General features: G+C 38.4%; 1 protein-coding gene across 3 annotated transcripts in view; it reads right to left on the bottom strand.

Moving 5' to 3' along the window:
- The window catches only part of COL14A1 (collagen type XIV alpha 1 chain), a 175,504-nt gene that overhangs the window by 83,450 nt on the left and 75,739 nt on the right, over positions 1 to 16,315 (bottom strand). For all 3 annotated transcript variants that reach the window (XM_036436874.2, XM_036436876.2, XM_036436877.2), the window contains exons 20-24: positions 15,626 to 15,755; positions 13,210 to 13,332; positions 12,229 to 12,378; positions 9,196 to 9,312; positions 2,291 to 2,437 (exon numbers count right to left, since the gene is read on the bottom strand). In XM_036436874.2, coding sequence (XP_036292767.1) covers positions 2,291 to 2,437; positions 9,196 to 9,312; positions 12,229 to 12,378; positions 13,210 to 13,332; positions 15,626 to 15,755 — 667 coding nt within the window. The remainder of the gene's footprint in view (positions 1 to 2,290; positions 2,438 to 9,195; positions 9,313 to 12,228; positions 12,379 to 13,209; positions 13,333 to 15,625; positions 15,756 to 16,315) is intronic.

Raw genomic sequence — 16,315 nt, 5'->3', positions numbered from 1 at the left:
TTTATTTATCTTAAAATCTATGGAAGCAAGATGTATGCATTTTTTTAAATGAGGAAAACTGAGGCATGTCTGAAGTTCAGTCAATAAATCAAGAACAAATCAATGAGAGGCTATGGCAGACAGATCAATACGTTTGAGCAGAACATCTGGGCAAAGAATCCCTTGGGTAGGAAGAACAATAAACTGGTGACGCGTGTTTATACTCTCTATGTGGCATACAGATGGCCCCTGTCTCCAAGCATATGAGGGGCTGTCACACAGAAGAAGGAGCGGCCCTGATCTACGTGGCTTCAGATTGCACCAGAGCCAGAGCGTGGAAGCTGCAAAAAACAGATGTCCCCAACATAAGGAAAACATTTACATCAACCAGAGCTGCTCAATTTAACCCTCAGTTGGTAGTGAAGCGTCGTGGGGTTAATACAAGGGGAAGGAAAGTAGGCCCCAGGTCACAAAGTAAAATGTTTTCAGAGGTCAGGCAAGTAATGAATATGAGCAAAGAACTAGCCCAAACATTAAACAGTAACAACTTGAGATCACAGACACTGTCTAAAAGAGACAGCGGTTATTGGTTCCAGTAGATTGGCACTGTGAGGGTGTGTCCTGTCTTGTCAGAACTTTTGAGTTTTCTAAAATTTAAAAAGTATATAATAAAAAAAAAAAAAAAAAAAAAAGGCAAACCAACATGTCTGACCCAATAGCCATCACTTTGTGATCTCTAAGTGATGACAGAAAGTATTTGTTCAATGAGATACAAATTGAAAGCTTCGCAACACATTCTCTTCCACTGGATTTTCACTGGGCTAAGAGAGTAACTATCTAATTTTATTGATGAGCCAAAAAGAAGCTCAGAGAAGTTGAATTGCCTAAGGCCACAATGCTTGAAAGGGCCCCAACTGAGCCTGTTTGATGATAAATCTAGTGCACTACCAGGGCTCTAATAAGTTTAAAATTACATGATCCTCTATCCATAAAATAGAATTCTAATCAGCAATAAAAAGAAGCAAACCTCTGATACTTTCTACAGTGTGAATAAATCTCAAAAACATATGCTAAATTAAAAAAATATATATATATGCTAAGTGAAAAAATGCCAAATGCAAAAGGTTATATACGATCTATTTCATTTATAGGAAATGTCTAGAGAAAGCCAATATATAAGAAAAGAAAGTAAATTGCCTGGGGGTGAAGATGAGACTGGGGATTGACTGAACAGATATAAAAAAAACCTTTAGGTTGGTGAAATGTCTCAAAGTTGGATTGTAGTGATGGCTGCTCAACTCTTTGTATTAAAAAATATTGAATTGTACATTTGAAACGGGTGAATTTTATGTATGCGACTTATACCTCAAATACATGTGTAATATAATGTTGAATATTTCAGTTATGAAAGTCTTTGTATTAGAAAAAAATAGATGATTTTACTTATTAAACATTGTCTTTCTGTGTTTGAAAGCCACATATTGATGATTTCTTCCACGTGTCCCAGATCAACTGAAAGACTAATCGATTGCCAGTAGGAAAAAAGTGTCACACAGATGATAGAGGGGCTTCCAAGGAAAGCCCACTGCCCATCACCTCTTCTGACACAGATCCTCAGGGATTTTGAGTTTAAGTTCAAGATTCCGAGTTAAGCACACAAATGTCCCCCAGAATTCACTGCAGTTCTAATCACTGTAATGCCTGTGGCCTCTAGGTCAGGATTCCTTGATTAAAAGCCATTCCAAGAAGCTGACACTCTCCTTGCTCTTTAGAACATGTAAAGAGTGCTTTGTTTTAATTTTATTCTTTGCCTTTCCCTTCAGTGCATCAGATCTGCAGCCAACTTGGAAGAAGTACAAGAGCCTCTTAAGTAGGCAATAACTCTAAGGTCAGTCAATTGGAACATGTTGGCTCCATGCCCACCCCCATGGCTGTGGTCATATGCCATTGTTTTAATGTCAGGACCCGGTGCTTAAACTTCATTTCACACTCCACATACCACAAATGTTCCTTATGGATATGGATCACAATATAGGTCATTGTTTCAAGCACTTTGCCATCATATGGCCTTATAATCCCCTGTGGAGCATATGGAGGATGGGAAAATACCATACAGAAGCATCAATGAGCCACATGCAGTGAATTCTGAGCCTGGATAGAAGGAATAAATAAAACTTGTATTATAGATATCCCTGGGCAGAAAATAGCTATTATTCTTCTAAGTAGAATAAAGTTTTTTTTAACCCAAACAGGATGCCTAAGAACGATTTGTCGAGGAGATGGGGATCAGGAGAGAAGGCACTAGACTTACGTGTTTTTTCCATTATGCTCACACTTGGTCCCTCAGTCTCCTGAAGCTTTGTGTAAACACTGATTTTATATTGTGAATCAGGCTGAAGTCCATAGAAGCAATGCCTGCTTGTCCCTCCACCCACAGTGGATTCTTGCTTTTGTGTATCTATAATAAAAACAAAACACATGAACATGAAATTTTAAAAAACAGCCAACCATAAGTGATTTGCCTGGCCTAATCAGTAACTCTATGATGAATTATACTTGTTCAAGGAATTATCTATTTATATAAAAGGCTAATATGCAAAGTGTCCCCTCAGGAGTTTGATCACTGACTTTGCCATGCACTGACCACCAGAGGGAAGCACAGAACCTGGTGGGCAACCAGAGGTGGCTGCAGGGCACAGAGGGAGCAAGGGAGGCAGGGAAACAGGAGGCAGGAAGGCAGGAGGTGGGGAGTCAAGGAACCTGATCAGCCCTGATAGCCAGCCAGGCCTAGGAACCCTACCCATGCTCAGATTTTGTGCATCGGGCCTCTAGTATCAAATAATTGTGTGGGTTTGTGTGGGGTTGTTTTTTGTTTTTTGTTTTTTTAAAGAATCACTATATCACACAAATTTCCATTTATGTGATTTTCCCTCTAGAACAATTATGCAAATTTCCCCTCATAGAATGATTTTCATCTGATCCTTAAGTAGTATCCATTTAGCCAAAGCCTTACATAACTTTATTTCTAGAACTTCAAAAATCAATGTTAAAAATATATATTTGAGACATTTGGGGAATGGAAATATCTATATCATAATCTCCCAGCAGAGTGTCCTAAGTCTTGCCTGCTCTCTGGTTGGGGAATCTCAGTAACTACTCATAGGACATTAACTAACATCACACATATTATTTAGTGGTTAAAAATGCTCCTTCAAAATGTTATCTGCAGCTTATTAAATATAAAGAAAATAGAAAAAAAACCAGTTGCCTTTTTAGGTGTAAAATACAAAAATGTTAAATATTTTTTTCCTACTTTGAAAGTATAATATCTGTTAAATGCCAATCTATATTTTAACATACAGGGGGAAAAACATATATATTTACATTTGTCAGAACAAACATAACATGTGTTAGTTAAATTTCTGTCAATGGACAAATCCTGATTTTGAAAAATATATACTAAAGCCATTTGTTCAGTGAAATTTAAAATTTATTTTTATAATTGTGAATATTAAAGAGTATCAAAGTGAACTTTATAATATAATCTTTAGTAATACATTTGTTCAGAATGAATTAAGGTCTACTTCAATAGTTTCTTTATCATGTGTTTTGCAAAATGATGAAATAAAAACATTATTGAGGGGTTTGTGAGGTTATATACTGCTATGAAAGGAATTTGATAGCAAAGAAATGGTAGTAACCCTGTGCTCTGCTTTCCTGGTGTCCAAGTTCAGTCTGGCTCAGCACCCCTCAAAAGCTGCTCTTTTCTAATCCTTAACCACAACTTTTGAGCCTCTTGCAAGCTACTGTGAGCCACCTGTAATGCAAACATTTCCTAAATCCTATGTGTGAATCATATCCATCTATCGCCATTAAAGTTTCCAGGGTTCTCTCCTGGAATCAATTCTAGAAATGTGCTTTTCTGTCATCTCCTCTATTTCTTGTGGAAACCCATGCTCTTTACAGACGCTTGACAATAAGAATATAAATGGGTTTTACTGCTCAAAAAAAAAAATCTACAAATCTTTGGAAAACTGGAACAGTCACTGTAAAATTAATGGGAAACAGTATGGTTTGATTCCCAGTACTAACAAAGAGGGGTTACATGAATGGGGGTGTATCCATGTTGCTTTTGGCATGTGTGATTCATGTCTAATGGCTTTGCCCTAAAGGGAAACATTTAAACTGATCAAATGATGACTAATTTCCTCAACTCCATATGCCAAAAGCAGGGAGTTGATTTATTTTTTGGAACAGGGAGAAAAAATTCTGTCTTTGTGCATTCATTCTTGTGAAGCATGCTCTGAGTTGTTGTCATGTTGATAATGATGCCACAATTTGACTCACCAAAATATCCTAAGAATAGTTACTGAGATTCCCCAATCAAAGAATATGCAAGATCCAGGATATTCTGCTGGGACTTTATGATATACTAGTACATGCTCCAGTTTCCCATGTGTCTCAAATACCCTGATGCCTCATCATAATGTTACAGCTTCAAAAAGTTTAATCTTGCTCTAGCCGGTTTGGTTCAATGGATAGAGCATCCAGCCTTCAGACTGAAGGGTCTCAGGTTCAATTCTGGTCAAGGACATGTACCTTGGTTGTGGGCACATCCCCAGTAAGGAGTGTGCAGGAGGCAGCTGATTGATGCTTCTCTCTCATTGACGTTTCTAACTCTCTATCCCTCTCCCTTCCTCTCTGTAAAAAATCAATAAAAAAAAAAAAGTTTAATCTTCATCTGGAAACAGCCAAGTGCCCATCAATAGATGAGAGGATAAAATGGAATACTAGGCAGAAGTAAAAAAGAAGGATCTCTTACCCTTTGAGACAGCATTGGTGGACCTGGAGACTATTACACTAAGCGAATTAAGCCAGTTAGAGAAAGCCAAATATCACATAATCTCACTTATAAGTGATAAAGAACAAAATAAACTGGTGAACAAAATAGGTCCAGAGTATAAATGAATGAAACAGAAAAACAGATCTTAGTGAAGGAAGGGGGGTTAAAGGGAAAGGGGACAGATCTTGACCAAAGAACATTTATGGCATAACCCATGGACACAAACCTGGAGAAGGCCTGTGGGTTGGAGATGGAAGTGGGATAGGGCAGGGCTAAAAGGGAGAAAATGGGAGACATCTATAACACTGTCAACAATAAAATAAAATTTATAGAAAAAAAGTTTAATCTTGAGAGTAGGTTGTGTTTCATGACCCTACCCACCCTTTTTGTAAGGTAGCTCTCCATAATGCTACAATTCTCTCTTTTTGTTAAAAAGAGAAAATTGACATTTCAACAGCTATACATTGAAGACAAATTGAACACCCTTTGAAACTTTTTTTTTAATAGACAGAAAATAAATTCACTGAGTAATGGAGATAAAAAAGGGAATGTAGTATTTGGGCCCATGTCATGTGTAAATACATGAACTTGAAGGAAAATGTTATGCTGAACCTCAGATACAAAGTCAAACTCAAAACAGCTGGAGAGAGACAAAACTCCAGGGCATCCACAGAACTAAAGGAGGCTCTCAGGGGTTCTGATTTACCCAAGACCAAATGCCTCTGTCTGTGATCTATCCTACTGTTAACCAAAAGCCTACAATTTAATTTGGCAAGTGAAGGACTGACTCAAAAGCAGATTTTTATTTCAGTCTCTCCTGAAAGGACCTTATCCTTCTGGTAATCGTCTTTTTGGGGGTGTATCTTGGCTATTTAAAATGTAACAATATTTACATGGGTAGAGGACATCTGTGATTTTCACATGTCTTGCATCTACTCCCTCTTTCTTTGAATCCATTCTTCCCCACTGTTGGTCTTTATAATTTGGAAAGGACAGGAAAACAACCCCACTCTCCCTCAAAAAAAAAAAAAAAAAAAAAAAAAAGAACAAAGGAGGGGGGGCGGTAAATCAACTAGATCCAACCAATTTATTTCATGACTTTGAATTCAATGATGGATTTAGGGGCATCTGACAAAAACAGCCAATATGGCTCAGTTCCTGAACTTTTGTTAGTTATTGATAAAGAGAAGCGCTCTCTCTCTCTCTCTCTCTCTCTCTCTCTCTCTCTCTCTCTCTCTCTCTCTCTTAAACGAAACTGTTAAGCTAGAAGCTGATAGGATGTAATTCTGGATCTGACTGGGGCCAACTCACAGAATCTGGTTGATAATGAAGGCACTGGAGAGGAGAGCAGAAGGATGAAGCAAGATTTAATCTCAATAACATTGTTTGAACACCTAGATCCAGAAGTGCCTGAAACCAGACACTATTGACCTTGGCAGTGTATTAGCCAAGAAATGGATCCTTTTGCTTAAGTCTCTTTTATCTGCACTTTTATTGCCATTTACAAACATATCTGAATGATACAGCCTTCCTACCTTTGTTCACAAAAACCTTGGAAATGTGTAGGTATTTCAGGTAAAAACCTCAAAAGGAGTAATTTTAGAGAAACTGAAGCCCAAAGATGAAAGCTGACCAGCAATTATGGTTAGAACAGAGATCTCCACTGATTTCATCCCAAAATATGAGTGCACATGTCCAAATCACAGGGAATGTATGTGTGTGATGTGTGTGTGTGTGTGTGTGTGTTAGAGTGTGTGTGTGTTAATGTGTGTGTGTGTGTGTGTGTGTGTGTGTATGTGGACATGTGTAGTTTTTTTAAAAGAAAGAACCTGGAAAAAGTTACTTGTCAAACAGTAGGAATTTGCCAGAGGTATTTAGAAATAGGTCAGCCTGGGTAAAGTGTTTCTCCAACACATGGAAGAATTAGGTCACATTTCTCTCTATTTCCTCTGGGGTATAAACACTAAAGTTTATACAAAGGCAATATATGTAAGCCAATGGGAGCTATTACAGAGTTAAAACAGCAGGGACTCATCAGCCCAAGAAAGAATGCACACCTGACCACAAGTCCCTCAATGCAGTGGTCAGGATGATGATCGCATTTCTCTGTGAGATAAAGAAACCCAACCTAAAACAAGCTCATAGAGAGACAGAGAACAGATTAGTGGCTGCCAGACACAATCAATGAAGGGTGGGAGAAATGGGTGAAAAAGGTCAAAGATAAAAAAGAAAGAAACCCAATCTAATTTGTCCCCCACTCCAAAGTAGAAAGACTATTCCTTGACCTAAATTGTATAAATTAAAATATTTAAACATATTCCTCACTGCTATCTCCACATTCACTCCCCACACCCAACACTCCTTTTTGAGGATATTGTTTGGAGTCTGTTGATGTCCTGTAGGTTAATGATATTCAGCTAGAAAACTGGACAAATGATATGTAGGCTAAGTAGGCTCATAAATCTCTCAGCTATAAATGTTGATGAAAAATAAATACTTTTGTTCATTCTTGTTTGAGACTATTGAGTTTCTGTTAAAGAGGCTTCCAGCAGCCTGACAATTATACTGAAGGAGTACAAGTTAATTTGAAGATAAGAAGGAAATGTGGACTCATATTTTTTTTGCTAGTAAAGATCCTGGCTTCAGAAAGAGCTTGTGGATTACCAGATCAATGTCACTGGGCACATCAATCATACTTTCTGATAAGAATCCCAACTTATTTTGCAAACAGGCTAAATTAAAAGCACTTAGTTAAGAGTACTTATGGAATTTACTAATTCTACTGATAAGCCAGTTTTCACATAATTTTATGTAAATATACATAATTATATTTTTTATGAAAGATAATAAATATATCCACAGGAGCCTATGTCCCTTCATGTCAACTTCTTGAATGTTATAAAAAGATAAAAGCATGAGGGGGTAATTTGGGAGTGTGATTGTTATACTTAGTCTTTTTTAAAGCTTAACAAATGCCAATAAACATCAGCCCTTCAATATTAAAGTGTGACTTAGCTGGTTGTTTGAAGATATATGAAACATAACTCAAGATTTGATAGTTGTTTCACAAGGAGTTGCATATCTTTCAACTACTCCTGCTTAAGCATCCCAGTAATCATATTAAATACAACCACAGATTCGCTGTGACTGGTCCTGTCTTTCCCTTATTCAATGTTCATTCGGGATTAAAGCCACTTATTTATGTTTAGCCCGTGTCAGGCTAAAGGAATTTCTACAGACTCACACACAGAGAATCAAGGGATTAGTGGTTTTAATTCAACTGCTAATTGTTGAGACCATGCCTTGGTTGGGTGGGTAGAATCTCCTCTCCTGGTGCCCTTACTCTATTCTCATATTCTCAGCATCGTGCCAAATGCTGTCAGAACTCTGCTCACAAACTGTGCTTTCTACTTTCAGGACTGGATCAAAAGTGGGATTTCTGCATTTTAAATGTAGTTATTGCCAGGAATATATAAGCTATTAAATCCATTCTTATCCAGACCCCCAAAATTAGCTCTTTCTTTTTTAAAATGGAGAAACCATTATCATTTGTCCAGAAATTTTTTTAATTAACAATTTTATTAGTTTAAAAGGTTTTTTAAAAATCATAGTATCTCCTATAGTTTCTCCAACATAACATGTCTTTTCTACTGATAATACAAATCTGATTAAGGTAATTTTCATTATTTCACCTTATTTTCCGAATATTATCCATGCTAATAATGTAGAAAGAGAATTAACAAAAACTCACTTTTGGGGAATCAGTCTTTCTTGACATTTTAATGAACATAAACAGACATTTATAGTATTTCAACTTCGAAACAAATCTAAAATTGTTGATGTAGTTGAGAAGTGTAATGCTAGAGAAGCTGCCCTGAACAGCACAAATACAGAATACCATCTACTGAATGAGAGTCTATTGCTCACCAATTACCCCAAAAATAAAAATAAAAATCACTAAGAAAAATATTCAAGTCAAACTTGGGTCACCACTGAGTAACTACCACAATAATAGCACTAATTTTAATGTATGTTAATCCTGGTTATTGGGTTCCTATTACCAAAAACAGCTAAGTTTTCTCAGGTACTTAATGTGTGCAAAGCACTGTTGAAAGTTTTATCTCAGCTTACTCCTCGCAGGATGCCAGCACATCAGCACTATGGTCTCACCATTAACAGACGAGAAAGTGGAGCTTGGAGAGGTTCAATAATTGGCTTCACCAGCCACTTTGACTCCATATCCTGCATGATCCCTAACACAATACTGCCTCCTCAATGAGAGCCCTAATTTTATGTGTATTTTGTCCATAGTGACTTGCACAGAGCTAAGTCTTCAATCCTTGACAAAAACAGATGAGATGAATTGTACTTACCCTGGACAGATTCTATAACTATCCTGTAGGCAGTAGCATGACGGTGCACCTGCCACTGAGCACACAAGCTGGTCATTTGAATCTGGTCTGCTTGAAGATTGGTCACACCCAAGAACACTGTAAGAAAATAGAAACAGAGCTACAGCACACTGCAAACAATGCCACAAATGTCCCCAAGTATGCAGTGAATTTTAACATGATAAAATTCGAATTAAAAGTTCTTCAGTGAGAGTTGGGAAGAAACCCATCAACTCGCAATACATTTTTTTACTAAAAAATAACTTTTATGACATGAAAAAGCCGTTGTAAATCATTGTGTATCTTTTAGTCTGCCATAATTGTAAACAAGAAAGGAAATATTTAGAGGAAAAAGAGTAGGTGCAATGGCTGCTGAAATTATGGGTGACTTTTAATCTTCCCTCGTTAGTTGTTTTCTAAATGTTCAAACATTGATACATATTACCTTTATAATAAAAATTAAACACAATATGTTCTTATCAACCAGTGAAAGACAGTGATGGTTTAAATAACAGGGAAGAGCAAAGTGGACAAAATGGAAGTCTTACTCAAGGGAGAGCAGTTTCACATGGACTGGCCTTCAAAGCATGATTGAAAAAGAATGAGCAAATTCTTGAAAATTTAAAAATAAAAGATTTAACACAGATCCCTATTAATCTTAGAAGATTGTGATGTTAAAAAATGATTTACCAAAAAGTTATTTTGGGAAGCAGTGAAACTATTGTTTCTCTAAGACAACAGAAAAGTAAGCATACGACGTTTATCATTTAATCCAAGAAGAAAAAGCAAAAAATTAATAATGTTTGCATTCTCTAATGACCTCTGATGCTCATCCATCTCATTTTTTCATATTTCTTCCTCACTCTTAGCTACCTAATAAAATTTTTTAAAAACTCAAAATTATTTTTAAAATTGGTAAAGATGATCTTTTATTATTATTATTATTATTATTATTGATTTTTTACAGAGAGGAAGGGAGAGAGATAGAGAGCTAGAAACGTCGATGAGAGAGAAACATCGACCGGCTGCCTCTTGCACACCCCCCACCGAGGATGTGCCTGCAACCAATGTACATGCCCTTGACCGGAATCGAACCCGGGACCCTCCAGTCCACAGACCGACGCTCTACCACTGAGCCAAACCGGCTTCGGCAGTAAAGATGATCTTGTCTAAATCGATAATTCCTATAACCACACTAAATTTAAGAAACAACTGAAATTAATTTAGTTGCCATTGTATGGAGTTTTATTTTTCTTGGGAGAAAACATATAATAAGCTGCTCTCACTTTTACTTTGATGATAGAATATAAAACAATTTAATGCTTTCAGTCTTTTTATATCTATTTGGACTACCCAACCTATTTATTAAAGGAGAGAAGATGGAACATAAGGAAGAGGAAAGCAGCCAAAGTTCTGCTTTGGGTGGATAGAAATAAAACAGAGTAAGGAGAAGAGACGTGGATGAAAGAATCCTAGAGACAGAAAAACGGCACCGATAGAGAGGGTAATCTAGAAAGGAACTGGAGATAAACTAGAGGAGAGAGGAGGTAGAGGTTGGGAAAATGCACAGGGGCTTTTAAGGCATTTGAGAGGAAGGACTGTAGGGTTGCTATAACAACACAACAGGAAATGCCTTGGAGGATAAGGCAGTGCCCAGAAGAATAGCACTTGAACAGCCAAGTACAATATCAGGACCACAGACCAAAGTCTTTCCAGATCTGTTGAAGACAGAGACTATTTCTTTTGAGGTTAAACTGACTCTGCATCTAGCCTGTAACATTTGAAGATACCCTCATATAAGAGTTGCCTCTAGGTAGCCAAAAATAGGGGTTTTGGGATCTGGTAAAATATATACCCCATTCTTGCACAATTCCATGTATCTGTTTAATTGATTAGAGATAAGCATGAGGTAGGAGCCAAGGGCATAAAGCACAATTACTACAACAACAGTAATGGCAGTTGTTAACTGAGCACTTGCCGTATGGTAGACACTTTTAACATGTTATCTGTTTAATCTTCACAATCAGCCTGGATGTGGTTATTATGATCTCCATTATAGCGTGGGGAAAACTTGGGCTCGGAGAGGCTAAGTAATTTGCTCAAGGCCATAGCTAACAAGTAGCAGATTCAAGGCTCAGACTTTTGATCACACCATGCCTGCCACTCTCTAGGGTGGGGCCATGCACTCAGGGTGAATTTCATTAACCTTTAGCCAAACCATTTTTATGTTGGACTTCACTCTATTATCTTTAATGTGCATTACAAATACTGGTCTTCTGTTTAGAGTAGTTATGTGGGTTTTGGAAAGTATGTAAGGAAAAAAAAAAACTGTACATCGACTTAAAGAAATATATTAAACAGATGGTGGGGAAGTACACCAAACATGAGCAATACGGAACAAACGGCTGGAGTTTGGAAACACTGCGTTATGCCCCGGGTGTCTGGGAGTCGCATATGCCAATGAAAAGTCCCAGATGGTGGGACAGCATGAAAGCCCTCAAAAGGTAGAGAAGAAGACTGGTGCATATATGTTTAAAGCATAGTGTGTGTGTGTGTGTGTGTGTGTGTGTGTGTGTCTGTGTGTGTGTCTGTGTGTGTGTGTATGTGTAAGGAAGGGAGTGGTGAAAGTTTTGAGAAAGGGCAATCTTTCCCCCTGGCTCAACTTTAACTGGCTTGGCTGTATCATGCTACATGCTACTTGGAAATTTTCACCTAATTTGAACAATGCCAACAAAGACTTTCCAGAAGGAAACCCTATCTGCCACCATCCAGTCCAGTTGAACGCCAGGCTCTGACAGTCCGCCTGCCAGCCGGGGCTCTGAACTACAGCCCGAGTTAGGAACACACCTTTCTTTCCACGAAACACCATCCCAAAAGGGCTACGCTTCTTTGAGTGAGCACAAAGGAAAGAGAATAAGAAAAAACAGCCGCCAAATTGAAGGAGGAGTTGAGTTACAGTGCAAACAGAGCGGCCAAACCACACATGGGGCTGAGACAACAGGGCATGGGCCTTACGTGTTTTCACCACGCCTGTCAGGGCGTCACTGAAGCCAGAGGCCTGGGAAGCAAATATCTTCACATTGTAGTCCATTCCGCTGAGGAGGTTTGTGATGAGAATGGTGTTAATGTTCGGTCCCACGAATGTTTCCAGGGTTGGGCCAGCAACTGAAAGAAGCAAGAACATACTTCAGTTACAACAGAACATGAAAACACTCCTAAAGTGAACTGTACTTAGTCACGGTTTCTCAGTTGCCCAGGATTACCCAGCAGCACTGGGGTTTGAATCCAGCCACATCCAGCTCTAAGACGGGCACACTTGGCTACCATTCTTAGGCTTTCCCAGGGATCTCTCCTTTTCTTAAATACAGCTCTTTCCTTTGTGCTCACTCAAAGAAGCTGGCCCACCTCACACTCCTCCATCCGCCATACTGTGAGGCCTTCACAGTGGAGCTACTGTGTGACCACAGACTCTGGGACACTTGCCTGAGTGAAGAAGTTATCCTCAATGGCCCCTTCCCAGACACTCAGTCATGTCTTAGGTAAAGTGATAGCTTCATCATTCTGATGATCTCTACCCTAACACTAACTATTTTAAAAATGCCTTTTTATTTTCAAGAAAGATAAGAGACTCTTCCCACTTTTTTTCATATAAAATATGTTTTTACTGATTTTTAAGAGAGGAAGGGAGATGGATAGAGAAATAGAAATATTGTTGAGTCAGAAACATCATCAATCAGTTACTTCTTGCATGCCCCCTCCCCTGCCACCCAGAGGATCAAGCCCACAACCCAAGCTTGTGCCCTGACCAGGAATCAAACCAGTGGCCTCTTGGTTTCTGGGTCAATGCTCAATTGATTAGCTATACCAGCAGGAAAGACTCTTTCCACTTCTTAAAGCCAAAATAGAAATATTTTGTCAAAACAAAAATAACTAATCTTAAAAGACATTTCATCTGCCCAATCATGCTAACAATATATGATTTTAAAGAATACTTACCACTAACAGGTTTGTAGACAATCCTATAGCCCTTTACAGGGGAAGATGGGGGATCCCACGTAATACGCAACCGGTTGTACCACTCTTCTGAGACCTGTAAGTTTTGGGGACCAGATGGTGGCACTGAGCAGGAAAGAAAAGGAAAAACAGGATTTCATGTGGTTTCCATCTTTACAATCTACAGTATTGTTAACAAAATCTGAGATATCTTCCCACAGTGTTAAAAATATTTACAGGTGAAAACACACTAAAACACATGGTGAGAAACCTTTGAGAGTCTACATCTGTTTTGAATATTACGTATATAGAAAATAATTGTGCTTATGATGAAATGCTTTTATTTGAAGATCAGCAGTTCATTCAATATCACTTTGGTTTCTTCTTCAGTTAATTTTGAGTAAAATTGAACTGAATAGTGTTTATTAAAATTTCTATATACATGCCACTCTGTTCCAAGTATGTTTGTTGAGGAGTATCAAGGACGATCTCACAATAATAATGATGGTAATTCTCAGAGGTAAGATCCTGATGATTTTTTTTTTTTTGCTTTTATCTTCTTACTAGTAGCCTGGTACATGAATTCATGCACATTAAAATGATATTAATTAGAAGAAATATTTTAATATCTCTATTCCCCCTTTTTCTATAATAGAAGTGTCAACCAAATTCATGATCAATAATGACAGATAGAAACACACACATGCAATTCACACCAGTGAGAGTTTTATATGTATCACACATGTGCAAGTCAATGTAGCCTATAATAAATATAGAATAAAGTTAAAAATGGGCACTTTTTTCTTTTTTACTCTCCTCCCATTGAGTGGTGGAGGCTATTACCCTCTCTTTGAATCTGGGTGGGTTCTATGACTACCTTGGCTTGTAGACTACAGCAGAAGTGATGCTGTACTAGTGTCATTCATAGACCTTAACTTTCTGCCTCTTGGAACCAATGCTCTTATATATAGTCCTTAGTCACCATCTAAGAACAGCTACCATGTTGGAAAGACCACATGGAAAGGCTCTCAGACTATATGGAAACAAAGGGACTCTGCGAAGTCCAGACTTCCAGGCATCCTCATCGAGATGCCAATCATGTGGATGAACTTGTCTCAAACACTCCACACTAACTCGACTACCTGGTTGATACTATTGATTATATACATAGTATTATATAATTGATTATATATAATCAATACTATGTGAAATGGAAGGATTTCCCAGCAAGCCTGGCCTAATTTCCTAACCCACAAAATCATACAATATAACAAAATCATTGCTATTTGAAGCCACTAGGTTCTGGGGCAGTCTTCACACAAGTGCAGATAAGCACACAGTCATGAAGACAATTAAGACTTTAGGGCTTTGACCAAGGGTTTTCATGCATGCGCCTCACTTGATCATCACAGCCAATTCACCCAAAACAAGTACTTTGTGAGGACTCTGTGTTGTAGGAGTTTGGCATCCAGAGATGTACAGATGAGGTCCTGGGCTGTCATGATGCTATATCTTCCAGGGATGGGAGACAGTCAGTGAACAAATAGAGACATAAATAAGAAAATGTCAGCCAGCAGATCATGCAGTGCTGCGGCATGAGCAAAACAAAAGCAAATAAAGCAGGATGATATCCTAGACAGCGGGAGCTACTTCACATGGAAGGTCAGAAAAGTCTGAGGAGACCCCATGTAGATGATGCCAAGATGACAAGGAAAAGCCAGAAATGTAAACATCTGGGAAAGGATATTTCATATGGGAGGACTAGTGAGTGCATAGGTCCTATGGCAGGAACAAGATTAAAATGTCCAATAAAGAGCATAAAAAGAGGTATGGCTGAGGCAACTGTTAGGAGGTGAGATTAAAGAGATCTGTGTGCAGATCATTAATGGCCTTGCAGGACCTTGGGAAGAATGTGGGATTTTATTCTGAGTACAATGGAAAACCATTAAAAGGCTTCAAACAAAGGCAGGGGGAGATGATTTACATTTTGAAAAGCCCTTCAGGCTGTTGTGAGGAGAACAAAGGATCCAAGTATAAAAGCAGAAAGATTGCATAGGGCCTGGGGATTGTGGTTTGGATTAGGGGGAACAGTTAGAGGAAGATAAAGTGGATAGGCATATAGAAAGCATTTTAGAGAATCAACAGAGCTAGTGATGAATTGGATGCTGAAGGAATAAAATGTAGTTGTTTTTAAGTCTTAGCTTTTACAGACAAGAAAAATGAAGCCCAGAGCAGTTAAGCAACTTGCTCAAAGTCACAGAGCTTGAATGTGCAAAGACAGAATTCAAACCCAAATTGTCTGTCTCCAAATTCTTTTGCTCTTTTCATCAAAGCACTTTGTTTTTTGGGGTGAATTACCAGGAGGAGCCTTTCTGATGAATTAGTCAGTTAGCATCCACAGGGAGAAAGCTTCACTCACAGGTTTTTCCAGGGGCAGAAACGCTGACGCCTTCTCCGTCATCGTAGATGGGAGTCACCGTGACCTTGTATTCGGTATCAGAAAGCAGAGGCTTCAGAAGGAGGTTGTTCTGGCTTCCAGGCACCATGACCTACACAGAAAAGCAAAGACCTCTGCTCCCACTGGCCTAATGGAGCCGGACTGCAGGCACTTCCAAATGATCAGAAGTGAGATGTGTTTAGAGAGTGATGAGGAAAAAAGCATTCATGCAAAAGCATTTCTCTCTGAAATTCCCCTTGCAGTAACCCTTAGTTTATAATCTCTGGTGCAGACAGTTTAAAGGTGGAACTCTTCAGCCCTGAGGAATGGTCTTCTTTCAACATATTTTCAGCATTTGTAAAGTATCCGGAAGAGACAATCATCATCTATTTGGAAAACAGGCATTCATAGCTTTGGAGAGTTCATTCTGTCCTGTCTGATTTTACTTAAGTATCCTCCCGAAATGCAGCCTTCTATTCTCTGCTCTTCCTGAGATAATCTAATCTCAGCATTTTGGAAAAGAATGGATGCCAGCCAAGAACAACAGAGCCACACATTTTATCCAAGTTTTCCAGATCAAAACATATTGACCATTAACACTAAAAAAAATGTTGCTGAAAGGAGACATTTTCATCATTCTGAAATCATCATCACTCTGTCTCAACGGCTGTA

This window comes from Pipistrellus kuhlii, unplaced genomic scaffold (genome assembly GCF_014108245.1).
Source record: "Pipistrellus kuhlii isolate mPipKuh1 unplaced genomic scaffold, mPipKuh1.p scaffold_m20_p_14, whole genome shotgun sequence".
Lineage (NCBI taxonomy): Eukaryota > Metazoa > Chordata > Mammalia > Chiroptera > Vespertilionidae > Pipistrellus > Pipistrellus kuhlii.
The sequence above is the reverse complement of the archived record's forward strand: the minus strand, read 5'-3'. Positions and strand labels throughout refer to the sequence as shown.